We start from the raw sequence: 19035 nt of genomic DNA on the forward strand, positions 1-19035 counted from the left end.
ATACAATCTACCCATCTTAGCATCTATCAGAGATAGCTAGCAGAGCAGTCTTCATCAACACTCAGTGCTCCTTCAAAGAAAACAACAGAAACAGAAAACTGAAAGGCCCACAAACAGGCGCAGGAGATTTTAATCAGTCAGTTACAAACGATTCAAATTAAAGTTCACAATTGTTAGCTAAATACTGGCTCAGGCTGAGAATTCTATCAAGCCAGTACACATCAAACAAGGTTTAATAAAAGCAATACTTCCGTATGAAAACTTAAATAAGCTTAAACATGCTTTATTGAAATTAGAGGTAAAAAAATAAAAAGTATGGCTATATTACTAACTTTAAGGCATTGGGGGTCTTTCCATCGAGGAAGCAGACAAACATGGCCTTCTCACTTTATAAAGGCAAGATTTACTAAGCTTTGACAGCGCAACATTAGAGCACAGCTGGAGCTAACTAAGCGCAGTGGGTACGAGGCCGAAATAAATAAGAGGTGTAATGTCTTGTGGAGCTCATTTTAACCTTGTTCAAGTGAAACTCCAGCTAGGCTTTTGTTTGGAGAACGTTACCGTCGTTACTAGTGAACAGATAGCATATGTTGCAGAAGACTATGATTGTCATTTGTGCCTATGATTTTTCTTCGACAAGAAACTTTGTCCCATCCAAGAGTGACGACTGAGCAGAGAAAACCTGATTGTGCAGTATTTTTTTAGGATTAAGCTTCCTGGCCTATCCGGAATTAATTAAAATCCCGAAGCTTGACACAAATCCATTCAACTGCACTACTGCCTTGAGAACCAAGTATCAATATCTGAATTTGCTACAACATGTATCTCACCAAAAATCAATACTGGCTATGTCCTGGTCATATGCAATTACAGTCATTTCTAACAGGGAACAAGACTTGCTACAGGCAGGGCTACAGACAGTAACCTATTTCTGCTGTGTTGCATAACCACATTCAGTCAATAACTGTCATTGGCTGCTCTCTAGTAATCAATAACTAAAGTCAGTTAGAATTTAATCTTTGCCAATTTACTTTGGGCTGCTCGGGGTTTTGACCCTCATTTTCATTTCGAAGGAACAAGGAGTAAACGCTGTATAATGCAAACACCGAAGTGGATGGAATAGCCCAAAATACTGCATCGAAGTGGATGGAATAGCCCCAAAAGTGCTAGCTTGGAGTTCAATCAGATGATGGCGGAGGTCCAAGAAAACATACAGTTCAAACCCGGATCATGAGTGAGGTCATGGAAAATATTAGCACATTTTGGGGGGCTTTTTGTCATATTACTGCCCCATAAAACTGTTTGCCCAAAATGGTTGCTTCAAATCAAAATGGCTGAACCTGTTCCCATGTTGAAACCAATTCAATCTCAGGCATGTTTCCTTGAGACATTTCAACCCATTTTCTATCCACTATTTCTGATGTCAGGCACAGATCATACAGATTGCTATATTGTAATGTACTCAGGTCACATGACTGCAAGCCCCTGCGTTTACCTTTTATGTTGTCCTGCTCAGCACGCATGATGTCGATCAAGGAGCTCTCCAGAGTATTCATGTTGAAACTGTCAAATGACCTGGTGCGCTCCTAAACAAGAGAAGAAGGATCTTAAATGAAGGACAAAAACCTATGCTGAAATATAAGGACACCATTAACGTCATGTACAGAAGGACAAGGACAGACAAGTTTTGCATGTGGTTAAATCTGTTACTTTGTCTCTTGTGGCGTTGTATTGTTTTGGGTTGGCAGCCGAAAGAAGCAGACAGTTGTTAGGCGACTGACTGCTTTGTAACGTAAAACAGTCGCATACCAACCATAGTGAGAATTGTTCTTTGGGTACGCACACGTGTACAAAAAATGCGGACACAATGAAAACATGCAGGAACATACTTCAAGCAAAGGGTGTCCCGAACATTTTTTTTTTCTAATCGGGCCGCCAAACACAGACTAAATAAAATGCCGTAATCAGTTTTACTGACCATCAATCAAACAGGCAAACATGTGCTAAACAGAAAAACATTTCTTCCATATTTGGCGATAATATAAAACACGCCTTCAGTTGACTATCATGAACGTATGTACAGTCAAGGTTCATTTATGATAAGACGTAATTTCAACTCCACCTAAATACATCAGAGTGGTAAACACGCTAGTAAACTTGTGTCCCCCCCCAAAAAAAAATCACGAGCCTCACAATGGTCAAATTTAAACAGTGTAACACAGCTTTGCTGTAAATTTGCTACAAAAGACATGTCTAAACACCATGTGATTACACGCTCATACCCGTGCCTGTCGCTTCTCCATTTGATGTGTGAGTAAAAGCAGAACTCTACCACAAACTAAGATCCCAAAACACTTTCAAAAATGTTCAAAAATCATTTTACAAGATTATAAAATTTCAATTAGCATTTTCCTCGTTTTATTATGTTTCTGACTAAATGATTCTCTCTTTAAAAAATACACGTATCAAAAATGACTTCTGATCTTTGGTTCGGAATTTACTGTACCCGGCCATTATCAGCAAGGTCACTATCAGATAGATGCCAACTTTAGTTGATTAGCTTCCACCAACATAGCACCTGAGAAAAAGCAAGGCGAGCATAACAGAAATACCACAAATAACATGGATTGGCACAAATAACTTGCTACTTTCTACAGAAAAAAAAAACAGCCAATGGTGATTTGAAAATCAGTGCTGCTTGTCTATAAACAAATACAGCGTTTGGATTACTTTTATAATGGCACTAATTTTGCATTTTAAAAATGCTTGTACTGTTAATCAATATTTTGTGATGGGCAGAGTTTGACTGTGGAATGAATTATTTCTAATTTTGTTGTTTGGCAAGGGGAAAAATAGTTTAGAGAGTGTGTTTGATCTTATAGCTTTCACTCAAGCTGAAGTAAAACTAGCAGTACAAGAGTATTTTAACTAAGGATGACATGACACTGGTCAACCTGCAAGTAATGTGCAATGCCACTACATTGTTCATATATTCTCAATTGGTGCCGGTCACACACTGGCTACACATTGGTGGCACCACATTCTACATGGAATGCCAGAGCAGAGAAAAGTCACCTAGGGAAGAAATGCTCACAGTTCAGTGATAGATCAGCAACTCTTTGTGATGTCACATGTTTGTTGTTGGGAGGGGGGGTGGGGGGGGGGGGGGGGGGGAGACAAAAACAAACCTCAGCACATGACCAAGGGTCAAGGAGGTAGGCGAATGACTTCTTCAATGTACTTTATTCTTTAAAATTTTCCAAATTCGCTAACTTCTTTTTATCTTATCAGCAAGGGAGAGAGGGAATGGTGGAATGACTCTACATGCCAGCTGGTGGAAAAAAAAAAGGGGGCTGATTCACAGCAGTATCCAAAATGTCACATTTTGAAAACTCGTGCAGAGCTCAATCTCACAAAACAAACATCAGCATAGACCAGACGACGTCTCCAACTTTCTCAAATGTGGCTCACTACAGCACCTTCAATAGACAATGGGGTCACTAAATCACACTGAAATAAATCAGAAATATTGTATGGTTAACGTTCCATTTCCATTTGACTGAGTGTAACAATCATGTCCCCAATTGCCAGGTTGGAGATTGTTTTGACCTCTATGTCTGCATGTAAATTGTTGGGAAGTTGTCCCATTTCACCTCGTATTGTGTTCCTAATCACGTCCTGCACAGTGAGGGAAAGGAAGGCTAAAGCAAAGAAGTGAGAGGCAGATGAAAGAAGGGATGATGAGAGAGATAGAAAGGGTATGAGGCAAATGAAAGGTCTTTTCTCTCAGTCTGCCTTACCAGGAGGGCAGGAAGGGGAAGCGGTCTGAGCTTTTGATGCTTGTGAATATGGCTGCAGCAAGCCAAACTATTTCAAAGAGCTGCCACAACATTAAATAACCCACCTATCAGAAACAACTTGATTAGCGATTGTTAGCTGGATGCTGGAATTGTTGTGCACGTGTGCACTTGAAGTGCAAAAAGGGTAAGAGGAACTGAACCCTTCCATTGCTTGGGGATTAATAAGGGATTATTCTGAACTGACTTCATTGTATGCAACCATCTGAAGTAAATACAGAGCTATGCTGAATAGGAACGTTAGCTTGTGTTCTCCATGCTTTGCCCTCTAGCTACATTCATTAAGATTCTTTCTTGTTTGGCTTGATCTGACACCTACTTCTTAACTGGTATTGACTAATTGGACTTCATTTATATCAGGGGTGTCCAAACTTGGTCCTCGAGGGCCAGTGTCCAACATGTTTGGATAGTCAGATCATCAGCAAGTTCAGCAGAAGGCAGAAAGTGATCCCAATCAATTGAATCAGGTGTTTCAGGGAAAGGAACCTGGAAGACATTCAGGACACCAGCTTTCGAGGACAGAGTTTGGATACCCCTGACTTTGGTATTTTGTGACTGATGTCATCAGTTTGAGTTCTCTTTGGGTGCTGTTTAACAAGATAAATGGTAAACCTTTGTTAGCATCTGGAGCTATCCACTAGCTACACATTTTTTTTTTATCAATTCTTTTTCCGTGACAATCTGAATTACAATACCAGTAATTTTTTTCCTCCATTAACCTGCCTATTATTTTGGAGCTAGCAGTTTCTACTTGTGCTTGTGCGGATTTTTTCCAGTGCAACGGGTACTCCACCTCTCACCTAAAGTCATCTGGAACAGGCTCCATTTGACAGCCACCCTAATGAGGATAAGCACCATAGAAAATGGATGAGAAACCAATTTTGTAATCAATTAAATGCTTACCAATGTCATGAAATGGACTGTGGCTGACCTTCAACGTACCACAAGAGCCTTCAATATAAACACAGTATTGTCTTCTCTATCTTTGTTCGGACGGATATAAAGAAGACATAAGGTGCGAAGTAAATGGGCCTATGTCGCAGTAGACATGCACTGTTAGGAAGTATCTGACATGAGAGTGTACGATGGCGACAGTGTGTGCTGTGTGCAGCCCAGTTCAAGCAACTCATTAGTTTAAAAACATTTCTCTCATTTAGCAACAACGTGACAAAAGAGCAGGGGTAATGACTGAAAACTCGGGCTTCTGCAGCTTAATGGATCAGTCAGAATTAGTCCATGTGGAGACGTGCACGAGAATTTGCGTACACATGTCATGGTCAAAGGATGAAAAGCAGTCTAATTACTTTTTTTTAACCCAATGTCCACTTTTCATAGATTAAGTTTCAACCAAGTAGATTGGCAGAGACATGGCGGTCTAAAAAAAATACATTGTGTGTGTGTCAAAATAAAACTCCTAAATCATTCAAGGGATAAGCTATAAACCAAAACCTGATAAAGTCAAAGAATTTAAAAATACACTAAAGTCTAACCACCATTATGCTCCAGGCATGGGAGTAGACTGCTAATGTTTGCTGGAAGCACCAGCTAACAAATGAGCTTGAGGCATTTTTAAAGACATAAAAAAAGCCTCAAAAGTCACACAAAAATTGTTTGCAAGCTAGCCGTCAAATGGCTAGCTACTAAATTAAAGGGACACCAAATGCCACTCTGTGGATTAAGTAATATATGATATATCCATTAAAAAAAAACAAAATACACTTTTGATGCTTTTAAATCATTTTCAATGTTAGCTGCCAGTTACAAGCTTGCTGCAACATTCTACATATACACCCATCAGATCAAACCTAACAGTTAAAGCTCTATTTTATTAGTAAAATAAAGATCTCTGTAAAGAACCGTCAAACTGTTATGATGCTCCAGACACGAGTCACCTGATATTAGCCGCCAGTGCTAGGAGTTTGCTTGATAGGCAATGGCTAGCTGATTTGCTGATTTCATGTTTCAATTTATGAAAATCAAAGCGGCCAGTTTACATTTACACTTGTGTGACTCAAATTTTTTTTAAATGTTACTTAGAACAGCCTGTACAATTGAGGTTTTTGCATCACGTATCCTTCAAGATAAAGCAGATTTGTGCATAAATCTAGCATGACTCTTTGACGACTAAAAACTGAGATATCTCCTGATTAACATTAAAGTTTCCTGACCCCGGACCCAATGAAAATGCTTAGTCTGTCTAATTTTGTCTTTTCTAATTGCTCAACAACCTCTTATATTGATTAGACGCCCTTTCTAAAAATTGTGAGTCTGGCAGGGGATGAATGGGGATTGGAGCTACACAATAGATGTCAACTCTTCACAAACAGAGCGCACTGGAACCAACAGTTGTCCAGGTGGTTCGCTTAAGACAACATCCTCTCACGGCTTACGAGCACAGATCACCTGGCAAGAGCACATTTCTGACCTTGAGAATTAAATGAGTGAGCAGCTGCGAGACAAAGAAAATCTATTAGACAAATAAATCACACTTTGAAGGCGCAGAAGCTCTACGTCGGCAGAATGTTATGTTAGCCGTTAGCTGGAGTGCTGCTAGCTGGCCATCAGCCCAGCCCGAATACTAAAGCTACTCTAATACAACAACATCCCTGCTTACTGCAGCCTGCGCTACAGTGCTGGAACATGGCGTGCCCTGCATGGCTCTTCCTGTTACGGCCACCAAGCACCATATGGACTCTCCAAATAAAAAAACAAAATGATCCACCAACTAACCCATCTGAAGCCTTTGTACAAAATGGTGGATCTGATGAGTCGATGAAAAAACGGAAACTTCACAAGGGAGGTGACAAGCAGTGTGGTGACACTTCCTCATGTCATTCAGTTGATGCATAACAGAGGACAAATGCATATACACCCTTGTTCAAACTGTCTGATTTTTGTACGGAAAAAATATTGACAATAAGTTAAATCATTTCGATTTTTACCCGCCCATAAAGTGTCGTATCACTTGTATAATGCAATTGGATAAGAGCTTTCATTTAGGTCACATTATACGTGGAAAGTTTGTTACTTGTCATCAATGAACTGCCTAATGCTCATAGTCCGCTGGGATGGGCACCAGCGGGCCTGCGACCCTAATGAGGATAAACGGCAAAAGAAAATGGATGGATGAAAGGCCATGCAATGTAAAATGATCATCTGCCACTAGTAATAGCCAATTGGGACAGATCACAAATTGATACAATGAGTCAGGTCTGTCTTGACCTGCACAGTGGAGGCTCCACAGACCCGCTGAGACAGAGTCACCGAACCCTTAGGGTTTGATCGAACCCAGGTTAACGACCACTGATAGATTATTTTAAGATTCACTGTATACAGCGTAAGGTTGAGTGATTAGCAAACCATGCCTTGTGCAACATTACGTCATCAGTCATGTGAACGCCCCATCTTCTCTGCAATGCAACATTTAAAGAAACAAAACAAACTGGCTTGTTAAGTGCTAAAACCTCTGTAATTCAATATGGTGGATCATCCAAAGTCACATGCCTCAAAAGTTGTACAATTTAAGTTAAACATTTCTGTGAAAGGAGTACAACGTGGAATTTAAACTCAGAACTAAACTAAATTTTTCGCAAGGCTCCCAAAAAGAGTGCCGTTTATGGCAAAGAGGAAGTGGTGAAAATTAAGTTTACAACTGGAAATGGTATTTAAAACAGGATACAGAAAAGTATGTGGCTGCTCACCTCAATAAAAAAATGTATTTTAAAATGTATTTAACTTAAACACTGGCTTTAATAGCATGTAACTGAACTTTATGCATGGAAATAAAAAACCTCCCCAAATTCTATACCTAAATAGTGAGTATTTCAAACAACCATGTCACATTCAATCTCTGCTATCGTAATGCTAACACACAATGCAAGACCTATTTTGTGGCATTGCTATTTTTTATGAATTGTATATTTGAGGACAAAGAGTAGAATAACACTAACACTCACACACACACACATATACATTCTTCATCCTCTCAAAAAAATGGGGCAAATATTAATGTAACATACTGAGTCTCTTAGTTACGAAACTCTTCTTCAGTTGAATCTGAATGACTGGATAACACTGTTCCAATTATTATGTAGCACGCCAGAATCAAAAATGAGGATTTATAATTCCTTGGCATAATAAACATTGGATTAAAAATCCAGAATAACGCACATTCATGTATGTTTCAGTCCGCCTTGACTAAATGGTGTCTTTTCAGACACAACCTCTGCATTGTGTGTTCTTCCTAAGTGGGTTATGCTTGTATAATTTCTGGTTCTTTTGCAGAAGCGCACACGCAAAGGAAGGTCATTGTATGCCTAGCCTCCCTCTATGTGTCCTTGCTGTATAACGAGGCCGAAAGTACAATGCTTATTGCTTGAGCTGATTCTGCAGCTCCGAGCCCACAATGCAAGCCCCATCTTAAAACCAGCCTGGGAATAACCAGAGATTTTTCGTGGCATCAAGATGGAAGCGGCGCCATACCCAAAACGCACCCCGTTGTTTCCACAGTTTTGAGAGTAAAACGACAATGAAATAAGACAGGCCATGGGCATGTTGAGACATGCCAGAACAATGTCCTTACTGTTTAGCCCAAGGTACACTGTGAGTCATTGCTCATCATTGCAAGAGTGTGTAACAAATGCAACAGAATCTCAAAGGTTGAGTGCAATCTGTTTCCAAATTATGATTTCTCCTCTTAAGAGCTTTCATACCATCATTTATTTTAATCAGCCTCTGTAAATGTAGTATAGAGTTGAAATGTAACATTTTCTGGTTATGTCACCGCCATCGGCCTAGTTGAACACTTTTGCTCTTCGGCAGCATGGTTACATACTACTGTAGTGTCAAAGAGTAAAAAAGAAAAATGTTATGTGAGGTTACTGCTCACTGATCTGAAGTCTCAACTGACAAAGTCAGGGGAGAACCTTTCAAAAAAAAAAAATACAATTTAAAATTTCTTCAGTGAGTAACTTTTGCTAAAATGTCTTATAAATAATTCATCCAGAATTTTACTCCTTGTAAAACCTCAATTTTATGATTTAGCCCATTTTCAAACTGTGTTTTTTTAAAATGACAAACTAATTTGATTGTTGAGCCCTCTTCAATATTTGCAGGGCTAGGGACTAATCTTTAAAGTTAATAGCAAAAACTGCAAATAAACCTTAAGTGGCAGGAAGTAGTTTCGCAAGCTGAAATAGTGCAATTATTATTTTCCTAATAATACATGCGATACCCTCACTCGTTTTTTAAAATATGAATAGCCAATTACTTTTTTGTTAGGAGTATGTGTTTTTCACTGAATATATTTTTTTTATATATTTACAGAATAAAAAGATGTGAGGTGATTTCGTTGAAGAATCTGATGGGGGTTACTGTATTCCAGCCATAATTACGTTTGAATATAATTTGACTTGCGCCAGATGGTGGTCTTTAAGACCAATTAGTGTAGGCTGCTGGCAGCTAAGTCAACAAAGGAAGTCACTGCACACGTTTGAAGAACATCTAATAATGATATTGATTTGAGTCCATCCAAATACGTGACTGACAACATTTTGCAGGAGCGGAGGAAAAGAACTCCCAAAAGCAAATAGGGTGGTAGCTGCATACAGTTCTTCAGAGGTCATAAGGTCGAGCTGAGCCTATGGCAGCCGTCATTCCTCAGACCCCCAGCCTCCTTGTGATGACCTATGCAATCAATCTCCAGCTGGATCAATACAATGAATTTATCTTCATGCTCCCTCTCTTTCCCGTCAATCCGGTCAGGCCTTTTTCGACATGTGGTAACGCAATTATTTGCACACTCCGATCCTGGCTATTACAAATCACATTGAACGTGCCGTGAAGCCATTTTGTCGCTAGCGTAATAGCGGACGCATCCTGGTTCATTAATAAAGAGGCAGTCGAAGAAAACCATTCAGTTTCGTTTCAGGGAATACATTATTGATATCTTGTGAAGTGGGCCAAAAAAACAAAAAAAAATCCTCCACTCAGAGTGACTTTTCTTAAATGCAAATCATCAACTGCTATTTTTTCGACTGGAAACCATCTAATTTTATAAACTTGTCCCCACATCCTTGATACCAGCTCCCCGTCCGATTCAACCCAACCCCTTGGCTTGCATTTATCACACTGCAACATTTGCAGTGACACAAGCACATTAGTCATGGGAATAAAATAAAATACTGATTTCTAAAATGAGAGAGCTTTGTTAATCCATGCCCACCTGCAAGCCCTCACGTCTAAAAATAGCTTGTCACCTTTACAGTAATGAGTTAACAGTAAAGGGCGGGCTACTGTTTAATTATGTATCGCAGACACATTGACGGTGAATGAGAATTAAACAGCATGGGCGTATTCGGGGGAATGTATCGGTAGTGCCGATGTTCACATATCTGACCCTAAGCCCAGCTGGGATTAGCCTGCAGCCCGTGACGCCACCTTGGAAAGCGGATGAATGGAACGAACAGTACGTACAGGGGGTCCTCGGTTTACAGTGTCCCGTTTCTGAACCCGCATTTGTTGGAACAAGATATCAACCATCGTTATTCAAAAATAGCAAGCGATAGTTGCATGAAAACCAAAAAGATTAATATAAAAAGTAGAAAGTAGTAATGAGAAGGTGGAAATGTGCTTCCTTCAGCCAAGTGATGCCGTATTCTTACACCACTACAAAAACTAGGTTCATTGGGTGACATTCCTAACCTCAAAATGTTACAAAATCAAATATTTGTTTGAAAAACACTCAAGCCATGAAAATAGTAAATACAGCGGTAACAGTTTGCCTTCTTCTGCCACACAGTGACGTATTCTTATGCCACCTAGACAACTAGTTAATACATTGCCCGCCTTTCATAACATCAAAATGTTACAAAGATGCTCTCGCGCATGAGTATAAAATAATCCAATGGTAAACCAGTAAATGCAGCGGGAAATGAGTGTGCTTTTGTGTCCTGGTGTTAATCTTACTCCACCAAGTAAATGAGTTCAATTCATAATCTCAAAATGTCACAATTACCTAAACTATTTGCATGGGAAACCTCCTGGGCCAATTTTTAGGATTAGAAGTTTAAGGGCACTGACCGTTTCAGAGCACATCCGAACGAGGGCGTTCAGTTGGCGCATAGTTGAGCCGGACTGGTTGGAGTGAACCGTTTGTGAGGCAAAAGAGGGGGGTGCTATTATATTCTACTGAGACCCAGGCTATTCCATTTGTCCACTGCAGAGGACATCCTGGCCTTTGATGTCTCATGAGTTGGGTGGGATGAAATTAACTGCTGTGTCACTGTGACAAAATGGTGGATGGAAATAGGCTGAGTCTCAGGAAGGTATTTTGTTGTTAAAATATAACACTTCGGGAAATTACATTTCTATTAAAAAAAAAAAAATAATCTAGAGAATCCCTCACATTTTGGGGAGGGCTCTTGGTTTCCCTTTAATGGTGCTTGAGCACCCTAAAAATGAACTAGACACCGACAAACCATAAACACACTGTAATTAGAGTCTCACCCACCTGGAAAGGGAAGATGTTATCACTGCGGCCAACGCCATCATCCATCCAGGACTTGGTGTTGAAGCCAGCGGGGCTATTACGGGGGTACTTCTGGGATGCCACATGGTTGTTCAGAAACGTCTTCTTCAGCGGCGAGATGGAGTTAATGGGCGTCATGCCGCCGTTCAGACCTCTGCGATAATCTCGCCCCTGAGAGCCTCCCCAGCCGCCGCCGCCGCTTCCGTAGCCACCTCCTGGACTCCAGGAAGTGGAGGAGCCCGGGGAGGGAGAGGGGCTCTGGTAGGTGGCAGGGCCCCAGGGGGACGGGGGCTTGCTCAGGCTGTTGGACAAATGCGGCAACTGGTTGAAGGGCGGATTCCTGTGCGGAAAGGGCGGAGGAGGGTGCGGGGAGGCGGGCGAGCGGCGGTGCTGCTGGTGTTGGTTGTGGGGGTGCTGGAAGTGGGGGTGCGGCGGGGGAGCTGGGTGGTGCTGTGAAAGGGCGGCGGCCGGTCCTATCTGAGGGGAGAAGTTGCCGCCGAAGCCCGGGCTGACGTGATGGGAGAAGTTCTGGAACAGCAGCGTGCCGTTATTGGCGGAAGCTGGGTTGAAAAAGCTGACGTCCTCGTTGATGATGGTCGACGGCGCCGGCGGGATGGCCGCCGACCAGTTGTTGAAGCCGGTGAGCGACGACGAGGTGGTATTGGACTGGACCGGGCCGCCCAGACCCGACGTCTCCTGGTAATCGAAGCCTGTCAGAACCGGAGACTCGAGACGGATCTGCTTGTCTTTCCCGGTGCTGCCTTCTGGCGAGCTGCTGTCCGTCTTGCTGTCCTCGGACCGGCCTTTTTCCAGTTCTGAGATGATGCCGCCGCCGCCCTCCTGATGACTCCCAGGGGACAGCTGCTTTTCTTGCGTTTCTTGCATTTCTTGTTGCTGCTGCGCTTTGGGCTTCTCGGGCCCACCCAGGATTTCGTCTTGCACGCTGCTGTGGGGGGCCGAGGCAGGGAAGAGCCAGGGAGAGCCCGTCGTGGCGCCATTCCCCGTGGCGGTGGTGCTGTTTATGAACGCAGCGGGGCTCTGCGACACATTTTGGTGGTGGTGTGGGGGCTGTAGATGTGGGTGGATTCGGACCGGGAACGCAGACTTGTTGCCAGTGTTGTTTTGAACCAGGACTCCAAACGCGTAATCCCCCATTTGTTTGTTCCCCCCCACACACACAAATAGTATCCCGTGATCGTTTGGTCCTGTTGAGACAACACACAGACAGGATGGTGTCACGGAGTTAGCAACCAACATTACACATTTTGGATGAATGTATCCGCTTTATCCATTCACAGAGTTGTTGGATCTAAAATAATCAAGTCCCTCCCCAGTGACCCCATTCTCGAACAATCTAACGTTAGTTAAAGCTGTGGGCAAAGCACACGGTTCGCGTTGGGCATGTCCACTGGGCTAATTTTACCCGCGTGACGTTGCCCAAATTGTCCCACGGACAGCTGAGTCGCCGGCAGCCCCCCCTCGCTCAAATGTAAGCCACACGAGCTGTGATGTGACGAGGGCCGGGGGAAACAATCGCTATTTCGGAGACGTTTGGACTTGACGCAAAAAGCGACTGACACGCCATGGATTTGTTCGCGGCGTGGGGCCAAAAAAGAAGGGAACAGACGAACGGCGTGACGTGACGTTTTAAAGACTAATCGACGTGGGTGGGGGGGGAATGTTCCACAAAACACACACACGAAGAAAAAAACCGCACGACCTTGTTTGACAGCTGTCAAGAGTCTACGCGAACGTTTCGCGAAATACGCACCATAAAGATGCGTCTTGTGCCCTTTTTGATTCGCGATTGAGACGACAGAAAAAGGCAAGACAGTGAGGCTAAAGGTAACCAGAAAAAAAACTAGTTAGCCAAGTAGCTAATATCGGTTACTAGCCCTAGCGAGCTAGCCTTTAACTGTTAGCACGAGCGGCTAGCTGGCTAATATAAAACCTTTTTTTCACCTTGTGATCACCACCTCCGACCTCGGCGACGCCTTTGTCGGAAACCTTCCGTCGGCTTGACAGCAGGCTGGTGTCCTTGAAAGGATGTCTTAAGGCCGGCGGAGGCGATTTGATAGCTTGAATCGTACAGTGCAGTCGGTCAGCTTTTTTTTTTCCTCTCCTCCCTTCTCTTGACGTGTCCTGCCTGCTCAATGACACTGCTTTACCTCGAATGTGGACCGTGTCATCCAAAGGGGCTTCGCTCAGCCTTGGCAACGCGTCAAATGCGCTCGGGTGTGTGAAGTGTCGCGAGCCTTATTCGGTCGGTTTCATTTTAAGCTTGGCTTCAGTATTTTTATCCAGCCGGAGTCCTTGTGTGTGTATGTGAGTGAGCTTTGGCTTGCTCCCCTTCTCCTGAAGCCGACCGTGGCCGAATGACAGTGAAGGATCAGCCGAAACACACTTCCGCTTCTAGCCCCGCCCCGTTACTCGAGGCCGTGCCCACTGGAGCCACACCTCGGCATGTGATTGGCCGTGGAACCGGCAGCGGTGCCCTGACTCCGCCCGCAAGCCCCCCAAGCCTCACGCGGAACAATACAGCCATGATGTTCCAAAGGAGACAAATGATCAGATGCAAGTCTTTTTTTTTCCAAGCTGACCTGTTACCTACTAATAGATATATCCTGACACGAGACACCCCCGTTGACATACACACCGGTGCTTTGAGATGATTTGAACTGAACACAAATCACTGTATCTTGAAAAATAACCTGCCATTATTCCATTCCTGCTGCCCAACCCCTCCTTTTTTCATAAAAAATAGCATTATATAAAATTATTCTTGATAAAGGCATTCAGTAGTGACAAATAAAAACAAGTAAGAATGCATGAACTGTGTCATACTTTCTCCACTCCTGGCAGTAATACAAGTCATTCTTCCCAGAGGATAAAAACATGTTTGTTGTTGCAGCTCCTTTTATGTTCAGTGTGTTCAGATACAGTATCTGTTGCTTGAATGGTAACAATGTTGCTACATTCTGTAGATGCTAATTGTTAGACCTTATGCATTCTCATTGTATGCTAGCATTAATTTGTCTGTGATGCTTCTGCTAGCATGTGAAAGGCAAAAAGCAAGCAGAGTTGCACTGAAATCTGTTACATGGACCAATTAACACTCGGTAACGACAGTATGTCATTGAGATGTTATTAAGACCCCTGAGAACCATTTTGAATTATAAACTCCCTCGATATCTAAAGCAAGTCACCTTTCCCGAGATTTTCATCTTTTAACCGCGCAGGAGGCTTTGACCATCTAGTCCTTTTCCAAATGTCTGCCCACGCCATCTCCAACAGGCTTTTATCAACATGGTGCCCCACAGCCCATGTGTCCTTCCCCACTGTGTGGTCATTATCACCTTGAGGTCATCGCGAAGCTTTGACTCTTGTCAGTCTCGGCGACCCTTCGCCATAAATGGATATCTAATAAATCAAGTCACCTCGGGTCCAGCTGGGAGAAGGTGATAAATTAGGCAACGTGTCGTGTACTGCATTGATAAATGTGTACAGAAAGGATGAGGGTGTACTGGCAGGGTCAGCCGGCGACCAGATTAAAGTAATCGGATTAAATAAAAGAAAAAAATGAAAGATGTCCGATAATAACAGCATTCAACTCTTCACATTCTTGCATGCGCTTTTAGGAGACAGTAAAAGTGGCTCATTTGGTTCACAGTGACTCAAACGAGTGACGAAAACGCACAAGGATGAAGGACTAGGGAGTATTGAGACAACAATAAAAAGAACAATAGTATATAGTATATAACCAAAATATGACTATCATCATTTCAGACCTATTCAAACCAAACTCTTGATTCTAGCACAATAATACAATACTAAAGTGAACATTACTGTAAAAATGAAGTCATATTTTTGTGAGAAATTGTGTTCATGAGGATAAAATTGTCATTTAATAAAGTTGTCATTTTAGAAAAATCGTTAAGAGACTGAAGATGTTTTTATTAGTCACAATAATTTTAAGAGAACCATTTGTCAGTCAAAACTATAAGTAAAAAACAAAATATCACATAAATAAAATCAAAAGGTAAACTCATTTCTTAATGGATTGAATCGTAAACGTTTGGCAGGGTGTTCCTGTCATCGCGTCTGCAGGAAGTGGATTCGGAGTATAGCAGAACTGGTCTTACTGGTCCTTGTCGAGAAACACCACCCATCCCTCCTTTCACTTTTACTCAAAACAAACACACTAACACACATTATCCATACTGCAAGCTAGAAAAACACACACGCGCGTGCACGAGAGCTATCGCCCGGTGCTCGTTTCTTGACCGCAACCTCACATGCACTCTGCCATATCCAAGATTGGACAGGTGCTATGAATAAAACATTGAATCCATTAAAAAATTAATCGCCTCTACCTTAGGCATAATTATGGCACGATTGCTCCCAGTGTGCGAGGCGAGAAGCGTTCGTCTGTATGTGGACATGTAGGAGCTCGACGATATTTTGAATTTTAATCATTTCCTTCGGTTAGGATGTTCTCCCGGGTGATTGGAAAACTCACATATTGGACCTCTTAACCTGACGGCAATTGGTTGGGTGTGAATACTCTATGGTTCTCAGGGTTTCATGTTTGGAGAGATGTATAATGTATCATTAATAGACTTTGGCACATTACTTCCATTAAAAAAAAATCTCATATTGGAACGTTATCCCACAAAATGACAACTTTACTGACGCAGTATTTTGATTTTATCAGTCTATATACATCCTTAAATATATTCATGTAATATTAATAATGGTAATAATATTTTGTTTCTAATAGTACTTCAGCTTTGTTCTTGTTTATTTTTCCTTGTCATTGATCTACTCTTTGACAGTAATAATAACAATACAGTAATGTAAAATAAATTACGACTACAGCATCCAGACAGTAACATTTGTGTTCCATTTTCCGACCATACGAGAGGACCTTTTACACGCATTCATCCTTCCGTTGCATTATTCCGACCTGGTGTTCTCTCCCTGGGGACGCCATTCTAATTAACCCAAAGAGGTCTCGAGTCGAGTGTAGCAGGCCGGGACCACTGTTTTAGAAATACTCGCGCGCCTGTGTGTGTGTATCCACAAAGACGGGGGGGTGATTTCATGACTCCATTGGGTTCAGGAGGGGTAATAAATTACATGAGCACAGCAGCTGGGGGTCTGTATGTGTCCGGTGTGTGAGTGTGTGTGTACATACTGTACATGAATGTGTGTGTGCGAGCGCTAAACAAATATTTCCATATACAATGTTTGGTTTTGGGCTTAAAATTTGTTGGTTAGCAAATGACGACGTGTAGAAAAGGTCATGTGAAAGATACTGTACAGCATGGGTTTAAAGTTTCTATGAAGTGAAAAAAAATGTTTTGTAAATCATGCATCTTTCTTTCACATCCTGCATGATTAAATCCCACCGTTGGCTTTGCGCATTACCAGGAGAAGCACTAGCCACTAGCTAGTTTACCGGCTAGCTCAGGAGCTAACAGGCGTAGTTAGTCCCAATTATATTAACTAAGTGGTTTGTAATTTTGTTGAACAACCACTGATACGAACAAAGGTGTTCGTTCTTATAGAGAGAGGGGCCTCACATAGGATGCCAGGTGCTATTTTAACAATTTTTTCAAAAATTCAGAAAACTGATATGGTGAAAAACCGTTCAATAGTACATTATATTTCTACAACTCAGTACAACATAGTTGTCAGTCTTTGCACATTTTTTTCAGCAATTATCTTCAAATGTTTCATGTATTTCGAAACAAATTCTTTTTACAGGGTCTTTAAAAGAATAGTTCACTTATTTAGCCTTTTTCAGCAGTGGGGTTATTTTGATTATAATTCATTATTCTATGTACAATTTGTTTTTTTTGAAAACACAAATTGTCAACTTGGTGAAGGCTCAGGTAAAGACCAATTAAAGCTCAGCTTATGTTGTGAATGCCACATGACCAACCACTGAATCTTGATTGGTCGTTACCCGTTCCTCGAGCACGCTGATGTCATTTTCAGGTGAAAGCAAGTGGGAAGACATAGCTTTAAAGGCATTAATTATACATTAAAAATAGTTTAGGTATCAAATTGATTATAGACAAAATATTACTGCTGAAAATGACTAAACACGCAAGTCAACAATCCCTTTAAGAACGTATGAGCAGTACTGGAAGCGTAGACTGGATATGGTGATCATTTTGTTTCCCAAAACTGCATGAAGTGTTTCAGATAAAAGTTTGATGTGTAGAAATTGGGTCAAGGGTATGCAAGCACTCCCCCACTCAAAAAATGTAGGATTGTCTCCAAATATGTCTTTTTTGCCACATTCCCACGGCATCTCTTGCACTAGACGCGTCACTCTGCAATCTGAGAATTTCTTGTTGCCATGGTGATTCCAATTTGGCCCACTACCTCATTCATTATTTGCCACGACGTTTTTTTTTTTTTTTAAATAAAAGACGTATTTCATGTTTTTTGACGTATTAGCATCCCAAAGATTTCAGGTGAGAGAGACACTCGATTTGCATATGTGTGTGTTTATAATTCAAGAGTGCGCTGTGTGAAATCAATCGAGGTATTGTGCCTGAGACACAGGAGTGGTTTCATTTACCTTCTGGGCGCTTGTCCACGGCTGATGAGTCTTGGCTGGCTGACAGACTGGAAGGAGCCACAGCAGCTGGATGGGCAGCTCCACGTCAACATTCCCAAATTTGGTCGTGTCCCATTTGGCTTTTTCGATGAGTGGCGCTCTGCATTTGGAACGTGACATAAATCCGTGAATATCTACTGTGTCTGGAAAAAAAGTCTACGCGCCCCTGATTAAATGCCAGTTTTTGTGATGAAAGAAAATATAACAAGGATAAATAATTCCAAAATGTTTTCCATTGTGGAAAATGAGTGTGTACGCCATGCTGCGCTGTGTTCATAATTATCGATATTCGGCAGCGTGGCATGTTGAAAGTTGTCCCGTTTTGACAATCTACGCAATATTTTAGCCTCCTAGTGTTTTTTTTGTACACATTGCCTTTGATATTACACATCAAAAACATCAAAAAGCCTGAGCTCGGACAAAATTTCCCCCAGGGGTTAAGGACAGCCAGACACAATTTCAAGTGCCTTTGATTGCCTCTTTTTTGAGTATGGAATTTGACAACTGACTTTGTTTATTCCAATGTGGTCAAACCATTTCCCACCTTGAACAAAATGACTGAAATTCGAAGTAATTTTTTCAACCTGGATTATGCATTCTAGCTACATAGCATGCTGGGGGCGGAGCTGTGTGATTAACAATGATTAATTCAACTTTTATCAGGCAAAAAGATATATTTAGAAAATTGAGTGGGTTGTGCAAAAGTAAAGCAAATGCTAAAGAAATGCATTTCACATCTCCATGTTCTATACAATTCAGAAAAAAAAAACATACATAAGGTGCAGCGCAGTCATTATAATGCGCAATAATAGAGGAATGAATTGAAGATGAATGAAGCTAATAAACAGTAATCATATGCAGACTTCTGTATCTTGAAATCAAAGCAATACCTCAATATAAATGTTATATTAATTTTGAATATAAATATTAATTTGACCACCCTTCTATCTATCTAAACATCTATGTGGGCCTATGTGTTTTTCTTACCATTGTTGTCTTTCCTGTGTGTGTCCCCT

At 41.6% G+C, this 19035-nt stretch overlaps 1 protein-coding gene across 3 annotated transcripts in view; it reads right to left on the reverse strand.

Moving 5' to 3' along the window:
- The window catches only part of cpeb4b (cytoplasmic polyadenylation element binding protein 4b), a 30487-nt gene extending 16717 nt beyond the window's left edge, over window positions 1-13770 (reverse strand). For all 3 annotated transcript variants that reach the window (XM_088440011.1, XM_088440010.1, XM_088440009.1), the window contains exons 1-3: window positions 13348-13770; window positions 11368-12590; window positions 1496-1586 (exon numbers count right to left, since the gene is read on the reverse strand). In XM_088440011.1, coding sequence (XP_088296137.1) covers window positions 1496-1586; window positions 11368-12540 — 1264 coding nt within the window. In that variant the 5' untranslated portion in view covers window positions 12541-12590; window positions 13348-13770. The remainder of the gene's footprint in view (window positions 1-1495; window positions 1587-11367; window positions 12591-13347) is intronic.
- Window positions 13771-19035: the final 5265 nt, after the last annotated feature.

The sequence above is a fragment of the Hippichthys cyanospilos genome, chromosome 18 (genome assembly GCF_059441005.1).
Source record: "Hippichthys cyanospilos isolate Australia breed blue-spotted pipefish chromosome 18, RoL_Hcya_1.0, whole genome shotgun sequence".
Lineage (NCBI taxonomy): Eukaryota > Metazoa > Chordata > Actinopteri > Syngnathiformes > Syngnathidae > Hippichthys > Hippichthys cyanospilos.